Source organism: Nylanderia fulva, unplaced genomic scaffold, assembly GCF_048542155.1.
Source record: "Nylanderia fulva isolate GAGA-0341 unplaced genomic scaffold, ASM4854215v1 Scaffold39, whole genome shotgun sequence".
NCBI lineage: Eukaryota > Metazoa > Arthropoda > Insecta > Hymenoptera > Formicidae > Nylanderia > Nylanderia fulva.
The window spans coordinates 84,717-105,082 of NW_028190466.1; the positions used below are offsets into that span (position 1 = coordinate 84,717).

Here is a 20,366-nt window from a genome sequence, read left to right on the forward strand (position 1 = left end):
CGAAAATTTTCAAATATATCTGCCAATAACAAGACATCAATTTTTAAATATAAATCGCTATATTCACCTAGCGTTTGAAGGGAAAATCGGCTCCAGACGGTCTCGGCGTGCGCGTAATCACTCTCGGATACTGTGTCGCCGGTCAGGGAACTGTAAAATGAGTCGCGCGGCGGTAAACGTGTGTCTTGTAATCTGTCCACGCAGTCAATGTATTCGTATGGAAAGACACCCTTTCGTGTCAATAAATTGAATTTTTCACTAGTTAAATTTTGATATTCCGAATGTAAAATTTTTAGTTTTTCTTTGTCCAAAAATGACGCTAATTTGTCGAGACTAGCGCTGAGAAACTTATACGAATCGATAAAGCGTAATTTAATATAATTTTTCGAATTATTATCTTGTGTCAATCTAACAGTTTTCGAGAATGATATGTATTTTTCCTTCGTTATCGGCAGTAATTCGATTCCCCTTTGAACGCTGTGGCTATGTCCTCGATAATGAAATGCGTGTCGTAGCCGGACAGATTGTGAAAGACTATAGGGATATAAAATGATTCTTTGTAATTTAAGTTACAATTTGAGTGCGCGGGGCCTCTGTACCGCCCGGTGAGGTGGCAATGATCGCGAACGCGTGTATCGTCTTCGTCAAACGGTTTTTCGCATATATGACAATGTGTTGCGCTACGAAATTTTGCCCACTCGTCAGACGTTAAATTTATCATGGGGACATTGGTCGTTAAAATATTTTTTACGCGGATTGCTAAATTTTTAAGTTGTTCGGCAAACCACGCGACGCAATCGACATTACGGCGGGAATTGTATGTGGACAACGAACTGGCGTACGAACACTGTACGTAATACGCGATGCTGAACACTTGATGGTGTTGATAATTTTTGACATCTTCGGTCTTTGCCAAAACATACTCGAGGTCGGCGTACACTACAAACGGCAGCCGCTCCTTCCTCGTGTAATTGTCGAAGCTGAGCCACTTGTCATTCTCGTTCGGCAACCGGATAGCACAGTCGTTCAATTTCCCGCAATCTTCCGCATGCGCCTGCAACTGGTCCTCAGAATAGAAATAGTGTAAACATCTGTAAAAATAAAAATTTAATTAGAAATATTTTAAATATAATTTAAGTTTAATAAATATTATATATATACTTACCGATCCCAAATAAATTTTCTACATTTGTGTTTGCTCAGTTGTGAGCCCACAAGGCGAGACAGATTTTTTATCAAAACAAAATGTCCGACGCTGTTTTCGTCTTCCACGTACAGCAGATTGACGTGCCTGTCTTTTTTTTCCGAAAGACGTAGCAGGACGATGTTCTCGTTCTCGATGATGTACACGTTTACGGAGATGTCGTTTGCAAGTTCGAATTTTTTAATTTGATTCACAGTCACTGGAAACTCAATGTTTTGGAGATTCAGCACTGTGGTGTAATGCGGATAGGAGGATTCTCGTTCCATATGTCTTTCAGCGGGGTACAGAGCGGCTACCACTGACCATGCAAAACACGCATTGTCCGCTGATCGCACATTAACAACCGCTCTTTTTACCATAATTTTTTGCGGTAATTTGACATGGCATCCAGCGCGCATTGGATTATACTTGTTGATATTCACAGTCAAATCTATTATCGGCGACAATGCCCAGCCGCTATCGCGTTCCTGGAACTTTTCTAGCGATGCTAGCGTGGGCTCGATTACGCGGCGCTCGTACCACTTGCGTACTTTGGACGTGCGAAAGAGTTCAAAGTTTCTCGTGTTGATACTTTTATTGGCACGCTTGTCACCGGACACAAATTTGCCGTTGAAAACAGTGTTCACTTTTATACTGATGTGTCTCTGCAGCACATTCTCCACGTTTTCGACTACAATGTCTGCTGCATTTTCCAAAAACTGACGCGGTTCGATGTAGTCTGCGTTAATTACCGCACCGGTAAGTATACGGCTATCGAACGCCGTATCGATCTCGCGCCAAACGAGTCTTTGCGCGTTATTGCCGCCACCACTAAATCCACCGCCGCTGCCACTAGGCATGGATCCACCACTAAACATGGATTCACCGACATACTGTCTCTGCAAGCGCACCTTCGCACCCTCGAGTCGCGCTATTCTCGCCACAAGAGATTGCCTATGTCCAATCGAGAAACGCGGACGCTTGGCACGGCTGCGTTCTTCCAGCTGTGTGATAAATTCTTCACAATCTTGCAGCCATTCGAAATATTCGCCCAAGGTGGCGACTTGGCGGGAACGCTCCAACAGGCCGCGCTCAATATGTTCTGCATTTTCCATTTTTGTAAAAAATTCACTTGTACTGCACAGAAATAACTTCTTTAATTGCACACTAAACTTTTTTCTCACAGCTATTTTTCCTTGAGGAAAGCGTGCGCTCGCCAGTGGTACTATGACCCGGCAGCTGCATCGGTCCTCATTATATATCCCGATCATCCCTTTGTTCTTCAACGTATGATGCAATTGTTAATTCGCGAGAAATATTTGCGCTATCTTATCGGCAAACTTAGATATCGCTGATAATTCTTAGAAATTCATAGATAAAGCCGCCATTCCATTTCACCCCGTCGGATCGGATTGACACGTCGGATCCAAGCCTGCGAAGACATGTCGCAACCTGTAAAGCCTGCGTTCGCTGATATTTCTTAGAAATATACGTATCAACCCGCTTGATTGTCGGCGCTCAGCCTGAATCGGCGGCAGCTATTCGCAGAATTTTTATCTTATCTTATTTAGATAAAGAAACGCAACCCCCTTTAGTAATAGATATCTGAATGTCGGCGCTCGATCCAAGCTTGGATTTGGATTTTGCGGCAGCCATTCGCAGAATTTTTATCTTATCTTTGATACCTTACAAAGACGCCGCTTATCTTATCTTGGATTTTGCGGCAGCCCTTCGTAGAATTTATCTTATCTGCAAACTTGGATACTTTACAAAGACGCCGCTTATCTTATCTTGAATTTTCTACGAAAACTTTGATTCCTTACAAAGACGCCACTTATCTTATCTTGGATTTTCTACGAAAACTTTGATACCTTACAAAGACGCCGCTTATCTTGGATTTAAAAACTTAGCTTATCTTATCTTGTTTATGAAAACTTAGATATCGCTCAAAGACGCCGCTTATCTTGTTTATGAAAACTTAGATATCGCTCAAAGACGCCGCTTATCTTGTTTATGAAAACTTAGATATCGCTCAAGCTTATCTTATCTTGTAACAGATATCGCTCAAAGACGCCGCTTATCTTGTTTATAAACATATCAGGTAACATGATCCCTTATCAGGTAACATGATCCCTTATCAGGTAACCTGAGCTGATAAGATAAGCTTATCTGCTGATAAAACCCCCTCCCCCGCGTGACGTCACCCCCCTCGCCAGCGATTCCCCCCCGCCCCGCACCCCCCCCCCCCATTGCCCCCGGGTTAGAACCCCCATACTATACTTACTGCGAATGTATAATGTAAAATATCTCCGATTTATTACAAAAAAATTAAGAAGAGTAATACAGAACAGAATGTGAAGTAAATCGGATAAATGTCAGATTACAAAAAAAAAGATATATTTTACGTAGTCAAAAACTTGGAAAGTAGCGTATAATTGGTTTTACTGAATAATAATTAATAAAAAAAGTGTAAGCATAATTTATTTCATGCTCGATCTATTAACAAATACATTCATATTTTGGATCAATTTATCAGAAGTGTTTTAAATGTTGAGATTGGTGATGCTTATAGGCGATTGCGGTTTTTGAAAACACAAGCTTGCGAACTCACACACAATATCACACGAATGTTACCTATATTGATTTGTAATAATTTTTTTGGTAGACAGAATAGGTCTTTATTTTTCTATTTTGTAAGTGAGCATAGAAGAATTGATAGAAAATTTGTTTGGCTTTTTGATAAACAAAAGAACTTAATTAATAATAGCATACGTCCTATTGATTATTATTGCAATTTACGAAATGACCAACAAAGTTCAATACCACGTAGATCTTCGGGGATTAATGACAATTGTTTTAATAAATATTCTGTTTCTCCCACCTTCTCTTTCAATCCTATCCCTTCCACCCCTAATGACACATCTTTCTTTATTAATCTCTGTCTTGTTTCCTTTTCTAATCCCTCTCCGTCTCCTCTTCATATTCGAGATAATTGGTTTAAAAATCTATCTTCTATACATATCCCGCCTAAAGTTCAAGGCCTTTTACAACTTGGGGATAATTTTTGTTTGTCAGCTACTAATAAAGAGAATTTGATCATGGAGTTTATTAAAAGCACGGAATTTAGTTTGAATAAAATACCGTCTGAATTTCGTTCTCATGTTAGAGAGAGGTCTTCTGCTGTTATAAAAGACTTGGCTAATGATCCTTTCAACAAATCTTTCTTTGATAGAGAGCTTGTCGATTCTCTTGGTTTTACTAGGAGATTCATACGGGACAACCCAAATGTAATTTTTACAAGGGCGGACAAGGGGAATGTAACTGTTGCACTTGAGAAGGCTGATTATCATAATAAAATGTTAACTTTGCTTAATGACAATGAGACGTATGTTGTTGTTCAGAAGAATCCTATTAGAAAAGTAATTAGTTGCTTCCACGAAGTTCTCGCAAGATGGAAGAATCGCGAATTTATATCTAATAAGACATATCCTAAAAAAATCATAAAAATGAAAAGGTCAGGCCATGTTCAAAAGAAGGTACTCAAAAATTTAAACGATCTAATAATAAATTATCACGAAAAGTAACTGATATGTTATTCAAGGTGCCAGTTCAAAGTGAACATACGTAAAGTGTATATTATCTAAATTTAGTAATAATATATTACCATGAAAAGTAACTGTGATATTTTATTCAAGGTGCAAGTTCACATTGAATATACATACATATAAGTAAAACTGATTACAATTTGATTCTAGAAAATAAGTGCGATATGTTATTATTAGTGCACAAAATATAATAGTCGTTTATAGAGATTTGATTTGAAATTCATACTAGCCCGTACAATGAAAAATAATTGCTCGTAATTCCAGAGTACCAATTTGTTAATGACTCAGAAAAATAACATGGCGGCCTGCTCTCAAAAAACTATGATGTTTCTCGATGTCCATTTAGAAATAATGTCGAAGCTCTTACAGAATAATTACTACAACATTTGAAATACGAAAAGTATTACATTAGAAGAAGATTAGATTAGAATAAGGATTCAACGTATTTTTAAAAGCTCTACACACACAACGAAGTGAATATACAAAACTATATACAAATACCTTTTTCTTCTGTGTTTCTGAAGAAAATTGTAAGTCAAATGAAACCTTGCACAACGAAGTGAATATACAAAACTATATACAAATACCTTTTTCTTCTGTGTTTCTGAAGAAAATTGTAAGTCAAATGAAACCTTGCACTTTGAGAACCAAACTCACTTACTTTTCAGAGTCAAATTGATAAATTTTTTTTGTATATTTTAATGATATTTATTTCTCACTTGTATCTTGAATAATTAATATGTAATTTTTTATTGTATATTACGACAAATAATCAGTAAACTTTTTAAGCGTATAGCTTTATTGTAGTTGACCTGAGAACTGTACATTTATAAATTTTACTTAATATACACCCGTTTCGAGCAACAAGGCAAAGTTTTCTGATCAATAACTTACTCCCTGAAAATACGGTATAACACAAATCGGAAGTTGATACGAAAATTCGAAATTTTACTAAAGAAAGATTGGAGGTTTTTAATTTATACAATTTTCACAACTCTTATTTCAATTATTTATTCTACCCATCGAAAGTTTTTTGAGAGCAGGCCGCCATGTTATTTTTCTGAGTCATTAACAAATTGGTACTCTGGAATTACGAGCAATTATTTTTCATTGTACGGGCTAGTATGAATTTCAAATCAAATCTCTATAAACGACTATTATATTTTGTGCACTAAGAATAACATATCGCACTTATTTTCTAGAATCAAATTGTAATCAGTTTTACTTATATGTATGTATATTCAATGTGAACTTGCACCTTGAATAAAATATCACAGTTACTTTTCATGGTAATATATTATTACTAAATTTAGATAATATACACTTTACGTATGTTCACTTTGAACTGGCACCTTGAATAACATATCAGTTACTTTTCGTGATAATTTATTATTAAATTGTTTAAATTTTTAAAGGTTTAAATTTTTGAGTACCTTCTTTTAAACATGGCCTGACCTTTTCATTTTTATGATTTTTTTAGGATATACATATACATACATACAGATGTATATAATTAATGTTTATTTGTACTGTTTATAATGTTATATATATATATATATATATATATATATATACAGGGTGTCCGGTAACTAACGGACCAACGATTACAAATGGATTTTTTGGTCAATTTGGGAACGATTTTTCCTTAGCGAAAATGTTGAAAAAGGTCATCATTTTTTACAACTTTTCTATATTTGTCATTATGTATCTTTATAACAGCCTCAAATTAAAATTTTATTATAGTAAACGCTACCTGAAATGAAGAATGTAATTATGTTAGACTTTTAACTCCAAAACGTTTAGTTTTTAAAAAACCCATTTTTTTCAATCGCTTATAACTCGAAAATTATTGACTTCTCAACTTTTTTACTAAGGAAAAATCGTCTCCAAATTGACCAGAGAATCTGCCCTTAATCATTGGTCCGTTAGTTACCGGACACCCTGTATATAACATTATATATATAACATTATAAACAGTAAATTTTTTCCCGGGTTGTATGTGTCGTAAGGAAATATACGTATAATTGATCGTTTGCATTGAATGTCACTACCCAAACAGCACACGGATGCCTTTTGGATCTCCTAAGGATACTTTATTGGGATATATGACATATCCTGAGGACGTCTGTTTGTAATCCTGGTACGTTCTTAGGATGTCCTAAGGAACAGCAAATAAGCGCCTCAATAATGCTTAGAAGTATCCTCAGGAGATTTTATTTCAACTTCCTAAAGATATTTGTAGGATGTTCTTAGGAATTCTTATAATCCTTAAAAAGTCTACAATACATCCTAAATTAGTCCAGGATACATCATTGTGGTGCTTTATATACTATTTCTAGGATTAATTTAGGTTAATGCAAAATTAATACCTAATCAAAACATCACATACCAATGCTCAAGCTCGTATGACAATAAAAACAATGATAAATTATTAAATTAAGGCCATGTGTAACGAGCAATACGATATTATTTTATTATTGAGAAGAAAATTCTTAATTTGAAATAATAATTATACAAACGTTTCGAGCTCTACTTGCTCCTCTTCAGTGCGCAAAAAAATAGTGATAATAAATAACGATAATAAATAAATACATAAAATTCTAATAAAAAATCCGCAATACATAGTCAATATAAGTTATATAGTTGAGTCATAGTTAAAACGCAAAATATATTTACAATGAATTGAGACCATTAAAATAGTTCAACAAAGTAAGAACCCAATTAGAAGCAGAATGATTCGTCCGGTTATTCATAAAATATATTAGAATTATTAATAAAAACTTGGAGTAACACTTATACATTACTCCAAATGAACCACTTATCGTTATTTGACGAAAGTCCCTCGATCTGGCAATGATTATGTTCATCCTCTCCAAATTATTTGATATTTGTTAAAAATTGTTCCGAATAACTTGAGATGACGATGCTTCTAATTGTTGTTGGCCTTATTGTTAGTACTTGACTGTTGTCTAGTCTTTTAAAAAGTCGAATAAATAGGTGTCAGATCTCACAAAATAAACATTTACATAAGTCATGCCTTTGTTCCTTGATGTGTATCATTTCCGAGATAAGTCTTTTATAATAATTAGATTCAATATCAAGTATTTTAACGTTATCCCAATCAAAAGCATGTTTTTTATCCATAATATGTTCAGAGACCACAGAATGCTTGGAGGAATCAAATTTAATATTATTCATATGCTCTTTTAGTCTAGTGCGTAATTTTCTTTTGGTTTGCCCAACATACGAAGCTTCACAATCCTTACAATTCAATGTAAGGATTGTGAAGCTTCGTATGTTGGGCAAACCAAAAGAAAATTACGCACTAGACTAAAAGAGCATATGAATAATATTAAATTTGATTCCTCCAAGCATTCTGTGGTCTCTGAACATATTATGGATAAAAAACATGCTTTTGATTGGGATAACGTTAAAATACTTGATATTGAATCTAATTATTATAAAAGACTTATCTCGGAAATGATACACATCAAGGAACAAAGGCATGACTTATGTAAATGTTTATTTTGTGAGATCTGACACCTATTTATTCGACTTTTTAAAAGACTAGACAATAGTCAAGTACTAACAATAAGGCCAACAACAATTAGAAGCATCGTCATCTCAAGTTATTCGGAACAATTTTTAACAAATATCAAATAATTTGGAGAGGATGAACATAATCATTGCCAGATCGAGGGACTTTCGTCAAATAACGATAAGTGGTTCATTTGGAGTAATGTATAAGTGTTACTCCAAGTTTTTATTAATAATTCTAATATATTTTATGAATAACCGGACGAATCATTCTGCTTCTAATTGGGTTCTTACTTTGTTGAACTATTTTAATGGTCTCAATTCATTGTAAATATATTTTGCGTTTTAACTATGACTCAACTATATAACTTATATTGACTATGTATTGCGGATTTTTTATTAGAATTTTATGTATTTATTTATTATCGTTATTTATTATTACTATTTTTTTGCGCACTGAAGAGGAGCAAGTAGAGCTCGAAACGTTTGTATAATTATTATTTCAAATTAAGAATTTTCTTCTCAATAATAAAATAATATCGTATTGCTCGTTACACATGGCCTTAATTTAATAATTTATCATTGTTTTTAATTTAGGTTATATGCATATTTTTTCAGGACTATTTCAAGATAAATTAAAAAATTTTTTACACATATACATATATATGTATACAAATTTTTATTAATATTATTGCATATTATTGCATATTACAAATTTATTGCACATGAATAAAAACAAAAAAATTATATATATACTTATATATATGAAAAAATTCGAATTTAAAACATTCTTTAAATTTGAAAATAAAAAATATATAATAAAAAGAAAAACTACATTAAGTAGACAACATCCATCATGTGTACATAGATGAGTAGATTTTAACTAAAAATAATACTTAAACCAAATAAAAAAGTTTTTTGCACATGGTAAGTGATTAACTTCGGAGCCTATACATATTATTTAAAAAAGATTAGGGCCAATTGAGTCGTCTAAAGTCGTTTCATCACCATCATCATCAACTGCTTCTTGGTTTTCTTCTTGCACACAAACCCTTGCAACAGATTCTGCTCTCTTATCCATGCTACAAGATTTTTTATTAAATTAATAAAATTAATAAAATTTCACAAAAATTGTATTTATATTAATATATTACATACTTTTCTTTTTGTGGACGTCTATCTGCATGCTGTTCCATATTAGATTGGTTTTCATCTTCTTGCATCAAAGATTTCTTTGACTTATTTAAGCTTAAAATAATATTACAATTATATTAACTTTTTTAAAACTTTATTACTCATAAACATATTATTTTAATTTATAATATAAAATTTATAAAAACAAAAAAGCAACATACTTTTTCTTATTATTACGTTCGTTTGCATGTCTCAACCAAGATTTGATGGACTGTGAAATATTTTGTTCAGTAACTTCCGGAAAGTAAATTCTTACTGCACCTAAAATAAAATATACATTAACATATAATAAATATTTACAAAAAATAAGGTATTAAGTTAAAAACAAAATAACATTATTGAGTTAAGAATAGAAGCTCAAAACAATAATAAAGCAATATATAGCAATTAGGAAGTCACGTAATTAAAAAAAGCTAAAAAAAATAATTAAATTTATTATAGATTTCTTGTATGTAAAAATATTACATAAATAATTTTTATTTTGCTATATAGTCATTATTGATAAATAATTATAAATTAAATATATATTTTTTTTAAATTTATATTTACCAAATATAATTTTTTTCGGAGATATAAATCAAAGAATGGATACTTTTTTTTCCTCCAACATAACTGAACATACTTCCGACTGAATCGCTCATAATTTATCGTAATATGTTAAATGTTATTGACTTAATGTCTGTCCCACCAATTCGTGCCAGTTGTTTCATCTGGATAAAATTAATAAAATTAAGTATTGTTAATTTTTACATTGTTATAATAGTTTATTGTTTAAATACATACTAATGCTTTATGATTAATCTTGTTATTAATTAATAGTTGTTCTAATTCTTGTAATTTTTCTAATGTTTCTACAGGAAAGAGTTCCATGTAGTCTGATTCAACATCTTTTTTTTTGTTTTATCATCTAACCCAAATGTTTGAATTTGATTTTGAATATAATCTATTTTAGTATTAATATTTCTTTGTTGTTCCTATATTGATGAAATTTTATGCTTTATATCTAATAGCTTTTGAATAATATATCGTTCAAACTGTGTTATTGCTGTAAATTAAAACATTGTAAAATAATAAAATATATGTATGAAATTTGTAAATTATAACATAATCTAGTACTTACAAGTATTAACAGAATCAGTTTTAAAATAAGCTTGAGGGTCGTGTGCACTTTTTATATTATGATTGAAATCATGTTCTATAACAATAAGAAAACAAAAAATTGTAAAATATTTAAATTAAATTTAAAACCATTAAATAATATAAAAAATAAAATTATTACATGTATGTACTTGTATCGATTATCTACATTATTATTATTATTTAGTTAAATACAATTGTAATTCCATTATACTTAACTAAATAATAATACAGATAATTAATGCATGCACATGTAATAATTTTTGTAATTTTCATACTTATTTTTTTCCAATATATTTTGTTTATAACTTTAAAGTAAAAAATATGATGCTAGTACGACATGTTGTGTATAAATAAAAATTACATATATATTAATTTCTTTATAAATGTAAAATAAAATATATAAGTCTTTTTTCTTTTTTGAAAATAGTTTCAAAATTGGAAATAAGTATAATTTTGAAAAATAAAAAATGAAAGTTTCTTTCAATTACAGACTAATGTAAATCTCTTAAATATCTTAAAACAATAAATATCACTTTCAAAGAAAACAGTTCATATATTAGCATAAATATAAATTATTACCTGTGTTATTAATTGAATCGTGTCTTTCTACACTTGTTTTCTTTAAATGTATATTTGTTTCTATACTTTTCTTTGAAGGTGTAGTTGTTGATAGATTAATACTTTCATTTTCTATCTGTTTTAATACATCTTTGCCTGTAAAATAAAAATATAAATTAAAAATATAATATAAATTAAATAAATATAAAATAATATAAAAATAAATATAAAATAAATTAAATTAAGAGTTTAACTAGGCTCTGTAATATAAATATAAATTTAACATATATAAGACAGGCAATAAGAGCCAAATCGCGGATGACAGTGTGTTATCCTAAACGAAACTAAATTTTTTCGTTAGAATTAAATACCTGTGCACAAGGCACCAAATTTTACTTGGACACGGCCAAGATATAAAATTGGAATAATCTCTACAAGAGATTTTTAATTCCATGTATCCCCTATTCCCCCTAAAGAAATAAATGCGAGAGAAAAATATAGATCCGAAAGTCGCAGAATCGGGAATCGAACCCGAGACCTTTCGCTTGCCGGGCGACTGCTCTTCCAACTGAGCTATTCAGATCCTTTCGATTCTATATTTTTCTCTGTTATATATATTAATGTTGGTAAACAAACGCCTTTAAGCCAGCGTGTATAAATTAAGAGTTTAACTAGGCTCTGTAATATAAATATAAATTTAACATATATAAGACAGGTAATAAGAGCCAAATCGCGGATGACAGTGCGTTATCCTAAATATTTTTCTCTCGCATTTATTTCTTTAGGGGGAATAGGGGATACATGGAATTAAAAATCTCTTGTAGAGATTATTCCAATTTTATATCTTGGCCGTGTCCAAATAAAATTTGGTGCCTTGTGCACAGGTATTTAATTCTAACGAAAAAATTTAGTTTCGTTTAGGATCCTAAGAGATCCTAAGAGAAAGTACTAGAATTTAAGAAACGATTGTAATTCTATACTGTAACGGGAAACCACTATTATATGTAAGTTAAGAAATTAAGAACGAAAAACTTCGTACCTCCGTTTTTCTTTTTCAACGGGGGAGGAATGTTATAGTCCGAATGACTATAACTATATTTTATTAAATATAGTTTTAATAATAAATTAGTAAGTCGGCTATTATACAATCATATGAGAAACGTTCTCACGCTCTCGCGAAGCGCTTATCGCAAAAAGACGCAAACGCGATGAAATATAAGTGTTACACCGAAAACCGCGGATCGCAGGAGCGAAGAATCAACCTGCTTCGCTTGCACCTAGATAAAAGCGTGTGAATAAAAATTAGCCAATGAAAGAGCTTCTCTACATCTTCCCCCGAAAGATGTAGAAAAGGGCAGGAGACCACCGCGAACGGAGAGCGAGGCGATGAAGTCAGTCACTAACAAAAATCCAAAAAGTCAAGTCGCTAACGAAAATCCAAAAAGTCAAGTCGCTAACGAAAATCCAAAAAATCAAGTCGCTAATTAAAACCTCACTAGGAGTCGAAGACAAGCCGCAGAACATAAACTATCACCTGTAATCTGACTATCGAGAGCGAGCATACTTAATTAACCACCCAGGTGGGATTATACAGAATTAAACCAACTCAAGAAATAAGGGAAATAAAAGATTTATTTAGATAAACAAGCGAAGTTAGTCAAAGTGGAGACGCCCGCCGATCCTAGGATCCTCATCCTTCAGTCGACTGAGACCTCAAAATTTTCCGTGCCTTCCCGGAGGCACAACAACTTGTCTCCGTTAACATTAGTAATTTTATTGCTGTCGAATTAACATCTAGATAAGCACTTTACATTATTGTATATTATTTTTAATTTTCTTTGTTAACAACTTTGTAATTTATTGTTTCATATCCTAATCATTGTATATTTTATTGTACAGTTACACTTGAAAAGGACCCGTACCTAAGGGTCGAAACGTAGTGTTTCTAATTAAATTATACTGGCCAGTTAGGTCAAAATTTCAATAAATTTGTATGGTTTACTCTTCGCTGGCGACTTCATTAATTTTATCGTGATTTATATTGTTTAATATTTAATATTTATTTATAATATACCCAATAAACACTGTTCTGTAACTTTTATAGACCATTTACAAAACGATTGTTCGCGGTTCTGGTAATCGTTATGTCAACTATTAAGTAACATTTAGATGGAAATGTCAGCAACATTATGCCTATATATAATATGTAATAAATATATAAAATTTAAACGTAACAGATACATAAAATTTAGATATAAAATTACGTAACTAATACAGAATCTCTCTAGATAACCATTATGTAATTTTTTTATAAGAGATAGCACATATTTGTTTTAGAAATGTTTCATAAGCAGCTCTCGGAAACCTTTTTACTGATTGTTCATTCGAAAAATATTAAGGAAAACATTTTAGAGTTTAAAATAATGTTATTTAAAAAATTTTTTTTTATTCGTGAAAAAAGTTGTTTTTTTTTACAGAAAGTAAATAATATAATGAAGATATTTCACTCAGTCTCGTCGGATATTTATTTATCCGATTTCTGAGGAATTACTTCAATATCTGAATTGACTTTTTATCTTATGTTGACTTGTTGAGATCATGTCACAAAGAATAATGAGATTATTGTAATTATAGTTAAGATTTACAATCCACCCTGTGGGGTGTAACGGACCGAGGATATATACAATGTACGGCGATCGCACGGAGCGCTTGTGGGCGTACAGCCTGGACGACACACAAAAAGACTTACTGACTACCCGGTATATATACAACGCGCGGTGATCGAACGGATTGTTCATTCAAAAAATATTAAGGAAAACATTTTAGAGTTTAAAATAATGTTATTTTAAAAATTTTCAATAAATTCAATTATTTAATAAATTCTTATAGAAGTTCCAATTATTCCTGCTCATACGGCAAATAAAAAATATAAAATTCCAATATCTTTATGGTTAGTTGAATATAATCATTTATTCATAAATAAGATTAAAATAATAATATTAGTAATAATATAAAAAAATATTATGTCTGATTTAAGTAGTAAATTGTAAATTTATTTAAGAAAAAAAAATTTTTTAATATTAATTTTTTGAATTATTATTAATATTATTAAAATAATATTATTTTATATAATTTTTTTTTTTATAAACTGCAGAATAATAATAATGAGGCGGATAATGTGTATAGTAATTTAAAATGAGATGTATGATAATGTATATAGGGAAAGAGAGAGGGAGGATTGTGAGGGGTTTGGCGAACCCTTAAAAACGCCCCGGCAAGCCTTAAGGGGAGACCGGAATAAACGATGATGATGATGATGATTATTAATATTTTTAAGAAAATATTTATTAATTATTAATTATTTATATATAAATATATATAATATTTTTTTTTAATCAATATATAATTTAAATGTTTATTAAATTTAATAATTAATTAAATTATATATTGATTAAAAAATAAATGAGTTAGATAAATATGAAAAATTAGTTAATGAGATAGGAAATGTAATATTTATTTTTTAATCAATATATAATTTAAATGTTTATTAAATTTAATAATTAATTGATACTTATCATTATGATAATCTCATTATTCTTTGTGACATGATCTCAACATGAGAAAATTTAATTCTATATTAACACAGATGTTACCGTCAATTTCATCAACTTTAAACTTTCCTGACTGAAATTTGAATGCGAGATAGATAGAGAATCGTACATCGCGTAACGGTAAAAGAAGAAACTAGTAATTATTGCATAACTGTGACGTATCGTTTATGTCAATAACGTAATGAATCTATAATTGTTACATAAAATTGTTATGTAATTTTGGCGTTACTTTATTATATATGTATTTATGTATTTTGGTTAATGTAAATGTGTATACTCTGAAAGTTTCGTAAATACTACGTAATTTTAATGACATAATTGTAACGTTATGTTAAATACGTAACGTTTATGTATTTTGGTTAATGTAAATGTATATACTCTAAAAGTTTCGTAAATATTACGTAATTTTAATGACATAATTGTAACGTTATGTTAAATACGTAACATTTATGTATTTTGGTTAATGTAAATGTATATACTCTAAAAGTTTTGTAAATTTTACGTAATTTTAATGGCATAATTGTAACGTTATATTAAATACGTAACATTATTTTGTTGACATCAATGTATACATTCTGTAAAAACTTTATTATAATCATTACATACAATATAATAACAAAATTGCGATATTTTTTTTATTTAATGTGACATCGCAATTTCGTTATTATAATTATATAATAGTTATAATAAGGTTTTTACAGAATATATACATTAATATCAACAAAATAATATTAATGTTACATATTTAACATAACGTTAGAATTATGTCATTAGAGTTATGTAGCATTAATAAAGTCTTTAAAATATACACATTTACATTTTGCAATATACATAAATGTTACGTATTTAACCAGAGGCGTAGCGATGGGGAGGCAGATGGGGGCACGTGTCCCCGGGCGCCGATGATGAGGGGGCGCTAAATGGTCCTTTAGAATTGATGACAAATTTTGGGACACGCGGGGAGTCGACGCCAGTGTGCCGACTGAACGGAGCGCCGGGCCCGGGGCTACGGATGAAAGTAGAGTGGGGATAACTTGTAGAGGCGCACGGCGCGGCCTGCGTCTCTGCGAATTACCCCCACTCTACTCTACTCCCACCTATAGCCCCGGCGCTTCAACCTGCAGTCGCGTGGGAGTTAAGGGACATAAGAACGTCAGTCTGGACAATCAGCGCATCTTCACTCTCCACTTCTGCGAGATCGCGTTCTTTTGCTACCTACGCGAGATAGAAAAAATATAGAGGCGCGCCAAAAGGATAGATACCTCTGATGAGGATACGAGATTTAAAAGTTTATGTACTTATGTATGATTAAAATATACGATATATGGTACATAATTTAACTTAAAAAAAGTATTATTTTTTAATAATTATATAATAATGTCGGGAAAGAAACTTAGTGGCTTTCAGCGTCGGAAAAGAAAGGTAGAATATGAAAAAGAAGATACGAAATCCAGAAAATTAATGGCTGGATTTTTAAAAACAAATCAGTCGATAGCATATGAGGAAGTAGATTCGGATGCAGAGGCAAGAGATGACTGTATTAATAATTATCAGAATGAGCCTAATATTTCAGGTGTGCAGAACGCCCAATTAAATAAAAATAATGAGGACCAAGATGATGATACCAATCAATCAAATATTTCAGAGGAAATAAATACTGATGAAACCAAAAACGTAAAAGAAAACAATAACGAAGATCAGTTTGAAAAATCTAGTTATTCCGATGAATTAGAACAATCAGATCTATCGAAAGTAATTCTTGATATATTTAAATACCACGATATTGCATATTTAGAATTTGACGAAACATCGCACTTGCCAAAAATATCGCAGCAGCTTCGTACTGAGATGATTATTCGAGGCTCAGAATATTTCCAGAACAAATCTGGGCCATTTGTACCGTCAGGTGGACGGTCAATGACTGTGTCATGGTTTAAACGGCGACTTGCTAATCAAAAAGGAAATGAAGTAAATAGATCGTGGCTACTTTATTCACCATCGAAAAAGGCGGCTTATTGTTTTTCTTGCTTATTATTTCCTTCGTCCAAGCCCAATACGAGATCATCTTTTGAATTGGCTACTGGATTTAGTAACTGGAGGAAGCCAGAAAAATTGTCAGCGCATGAAAATAGTCCTAGTCACCGTAAATCGTTTACTAGTTGGAAAGAAACGGAACGAAGATTAATTAAAGGAAAAATACTTGATGCTGAACTAGAAACTCAGATTGCATCTGAGAAACAACGATGGCGAGATGTGTTAGATAGATTACTTGCTTGCATAAAGTATTTTGCCACTCAAAATTTGCCATTGCGTGGCCATTCAGAAAGCTTAAGTCATGACGATGGTAAAAATTTGGGAAACTTCCTATCTCTTCTAAAACTAATAGCTCGGTACGACCCACTTTTAAAAAACCATCTCAACTATGCTATCGAGAATCCACACTCTACATCCTACTTATCTCCGCAAATTCAGAATGAATTTATTCATCTTCTTTCCTCTGCTGTCAGGAACAAATTGGTAAACGACATAAAAAAAATAAATATTATGGCATTTTGCTTGACTCGACTCCAGATCTCGCACATCGAGAGCAACTGTCTGAAGTTATCAGATACGTAGATATCGATTTTGTTAATAAAACAGTTGTCATTAAAGAATCCTTTTTAGGATTTATAGAGTTGCACGCTAAAAATGCAGCTTCTATAGAAAAAGTGATTGTGGAGAAATTGAATTCTGACAACATATCTTTAGATAATTGCAGGTCACAATGCTATGATAACGCGGCTGTGATGGCTGGATATATATCTGGAGTTCAACAAAGGATCTGTGAGAGAAATCATCGAGCTTTGTTTGTTAATTGTAATAACCACAGTTTAAATTTAGTAGGTGTACATTCAGCTAAGCAAGATCCACTTGTCGTTACATTTTTTGGTAAATTGGAGAATATTTATTTGTTTTTTTCGCGATCGACTCTGCGATGGAAAGAATTAAAGAAAGCCGTGAAGAAAACAGTAAAGCGTGAATCCGAAACCCGATGGAGTGCGAGGTATGAAGCTGTTAATGCTCTTTTTGATGGGCTCGATGCACTAGTGAACCTATTGGAGAAAATGTCAGGTGACTCGAATAATACTAATGAGACAAGAAGTGAGGCAGAATGTTTACTAGAAAATATTTTAAATTTCAACTTCTTAGTTCTGTTGCATTTCTGGAATAACATCCTAAGACGATTTGATCGCGTACAGAAACGTCTTCAAGATCACACGATGAACTTCTGGGATGCAGCTTGTGATTTGAAATCCCTAAAAATTGACATCAACAATTTGAGAGATGAATTTTGTCAAGATGCTGTTGAATATGGGAAGATGAAATGTGAAAGTTGGGATATAGATATTGAACGACGCATAAGAAGACGGCGAAAGATGCCTGGGGAAGTAACAACATTATCAGCAAGTGAAGAGATAATGCGCGTTATGAAAAGCGTTTTAGATCGGCTTCAACAAGAAATAATCACGAGATTTACTCGCCTGGAAGATTTAAATTCAAAATTTGGGTTTTTACTTAATGTTACAGAGTTACTTCATGAAAAAAACACGGATAATCTTCGTCAACATTGTTCTAATTTCGGTGAATTTTATAACATAGATGTTGACGGAAATGAACTCTATAGTAAGATCTGTGACGCCAAGATGTTACTTCATACTCGCGGCGATACATTACCAGATACTCCGATGAAGCTTCTTTCATTTATAATATCATACGGTGATGACGTGTTTCCCAACTTGTGCGTTGCCTTGCAAATTCTTCTCACAATTGCTGTTTCAATTGCTAGTTGTGAACGCTCTTTCAGCAAATTAAAATTAATTCTTTCGTATCTACGTACATCAATGGGACAAAATCGCCTAAGTGATCTTGCTCTACTCAGCATAGAGAAAGAAACATTAGATCTGGTGGATTTCAATAAAGTAATTGATAAATTTGCGATTACGAAGGCCAGAAAAATTAATATTTAATATTTCGAGAAAGCTTGCTTCTATAAAAATAAAAAAAAATGCAAAAAAACTTAAAAAAAAAAACAAAAAAATTAAAAAAAGAAAAATGCAAAAAAAACTTAAAAAAAGAAAAATACAAAAAACGAAAAATGGAGTCGATAACCGCCACGTCCTCGATTCGTGACTCTGGGTTTAGCTGAGAGCGGTTATATTGTATATTGTTCAATAATTGAAAGTAATATTATGTATTAACTGTAAAACATACTAAGATGAAAAAGTTTAGCACGAGAGTACGCAGCTTTTTTTAATTTATTGGATGTACCAATTGATTTTGATAGATTTTTTCATTTCATCTTTCTGGACACATTTAAGTTAGAATATCTCGGGAACCTGATAATGGTAATGGAGCGATTTAGGTCACGGTTGGACTTGAATTCAGCGAATCAGCATGCCAAAAATCTTTGGAATTAGCTATAGAGGTCTAACGGATAGAGGGCGCAAATACATTGAAATGTCCCCGGGCGCCACACTCTCTTGCTACGCCTCTGTATTTAACATAACGTTACAATTATGTCATTAAAATTACGTAGTATTTACGAAACTTTTAGAGTATACACATTTATATTAACCAAAATACATAAATGTTACGTATTTAACATAACGTTACAATTATGTCATTAAAATAACGTAGTATTTACGAAATTTTTAGAGTATACACATTTACATTAACCAAAATACATAAATGTTACATAACAAAGTAACACCAAAATTGCATAACAATTTTATGTAATAATTATAGATTCATTACGTTATTGACAAATGATAGTCATTGTTTTGTTTCGCCGATCTATAACATATACATATAGATTATTATGTAATTGTTTCGTAAATGATCCCTTTGTGTTTACTGGGTATATTGATTAAATTTAATTAAATTAAAATATAAGTAACCTCGACGATAGTCGGCGGCAACGGGGCCGGCGGCGACGGGCTCGGCGGCGACGTGGTCGGCTTCATTCATTGGTATCTGAAATGTATATAAATAAAGAGTATTAGTTTTATAAAAGTTTTTTATAATAAAAAATAATAGTATTTTATAATGAAAAATAAAATACTTACATCTTCTGCTATTTTGGTCTTTGAGTACAGCTGGAATTATAATAAAATGAAATATATTTAACAGATTAAAAAGAAGAAAATATTATATATATATATATATATATATATATATATATATAAAATATGTGGAAAAATAGAATCAGTGTAAAATAGATGACAAAATGTGACAAAAAGAGAAGTTAATTCGGCAGTTGTGCACTCGCGAATTGTATGAGCGCACGTGATCGCGGCCGGGCGCAAAGATATGGGGTGTTGAAGTTTACTTGGTTGGACGTTAAAAGTTTCATGTGACTGTTAGATGCTCGTGATTTGATTGAGCCGGAAATTCTAAAGATCTCCTTAATTAATTACACACGTACGGATTTTAACACTTGTTCGAATCGCGTCCCCTTGAGCTCAACCGTATAATAGACAAAATAAGATCTGGATATTT

The 20,366-nt window shown here is 31.7% G+C and overlaps 2 protein-coding genes and 1 long non-coding RNA gene across 4 annotated transcripts in view; 1 reads left to right on the plus strand and 2 right to left on the minus strand.

Moving 5' to 3' along the window:
* Nucleotides 1–20,366, plus strand: part of LOC114930047 (uncharacterized) — a 96,755-nt gene that overhangs the window by 74,141 nt on the left and 2,248 nt on the right. The gene's annotated exons all lie outside the window — the stretch shown is intronic.
* On the minus strand, nucleotides 9,176–10,160 carry LOC146721965 (uncharacterized). The gene is made up of 4 exons (XM_085485777.1): nucleotides 10,142–10,160; nucleotides 9,681–9,780; nucleotides 9,484–9,573; nucleotides 9,176–9,407 (listed from the first exon to the last, which is right to left on the minus strand). Exons 1-4 carry the CDS (start codon nucleotides 10,158–10,160, stop codon nucleotides 9,287–9,289), a joined length of 330 nt encoding a protein of 109 aa, XP_085341903.1. The 3' UTR covers nucleotides 9,176–9,286.
* Nucleotides 10,073–20,366, minus strand: part of LOC146721966 (uncharacterized) — a 29,119-nt gene continuing 18,825 nt past the window's right edge. The window contains exons 2-4 of one of the 2 annotated variants that reach the window (XM_085485774.1): nucleotides 11,239–11,373; nucleotides 10,640–10,714; nucleotides 10,073–10,229 (exon numbers count right to left, since the gene is read on the minus strand). The gene's annotated coding sequence lies outside the window, so the exon portion shown is untranslated. Of the gene's footprint in view, nucleotides 10,230–10,525; nucleotides 10,565–10,639; nucleotides 10,715–11,238; nucleotides 11,374–20,366 lie in introns of those variants that run through there. The other variant, XM_085485775.1, reaches the window with a different exon arrangement.

Coding starts and splice junctions, on each gene's coding strand:
- LOC146721965 (XM_085485777.1), bottom strand. Junction 9,574..9,680: donor GAACGTAATAATAAGAAAAA/GTATGTTGCTTT, acceptor TATTATTTTAAG/CTTAAATAAGTCAAAGAAAT. Junction 9,408..9,483: donor AGACGTCCACAAAAAGAAAA/GTATGTAATATA, acceptor AAAATCTTGTAG/CATGGATAAGAGAGCAGAAT.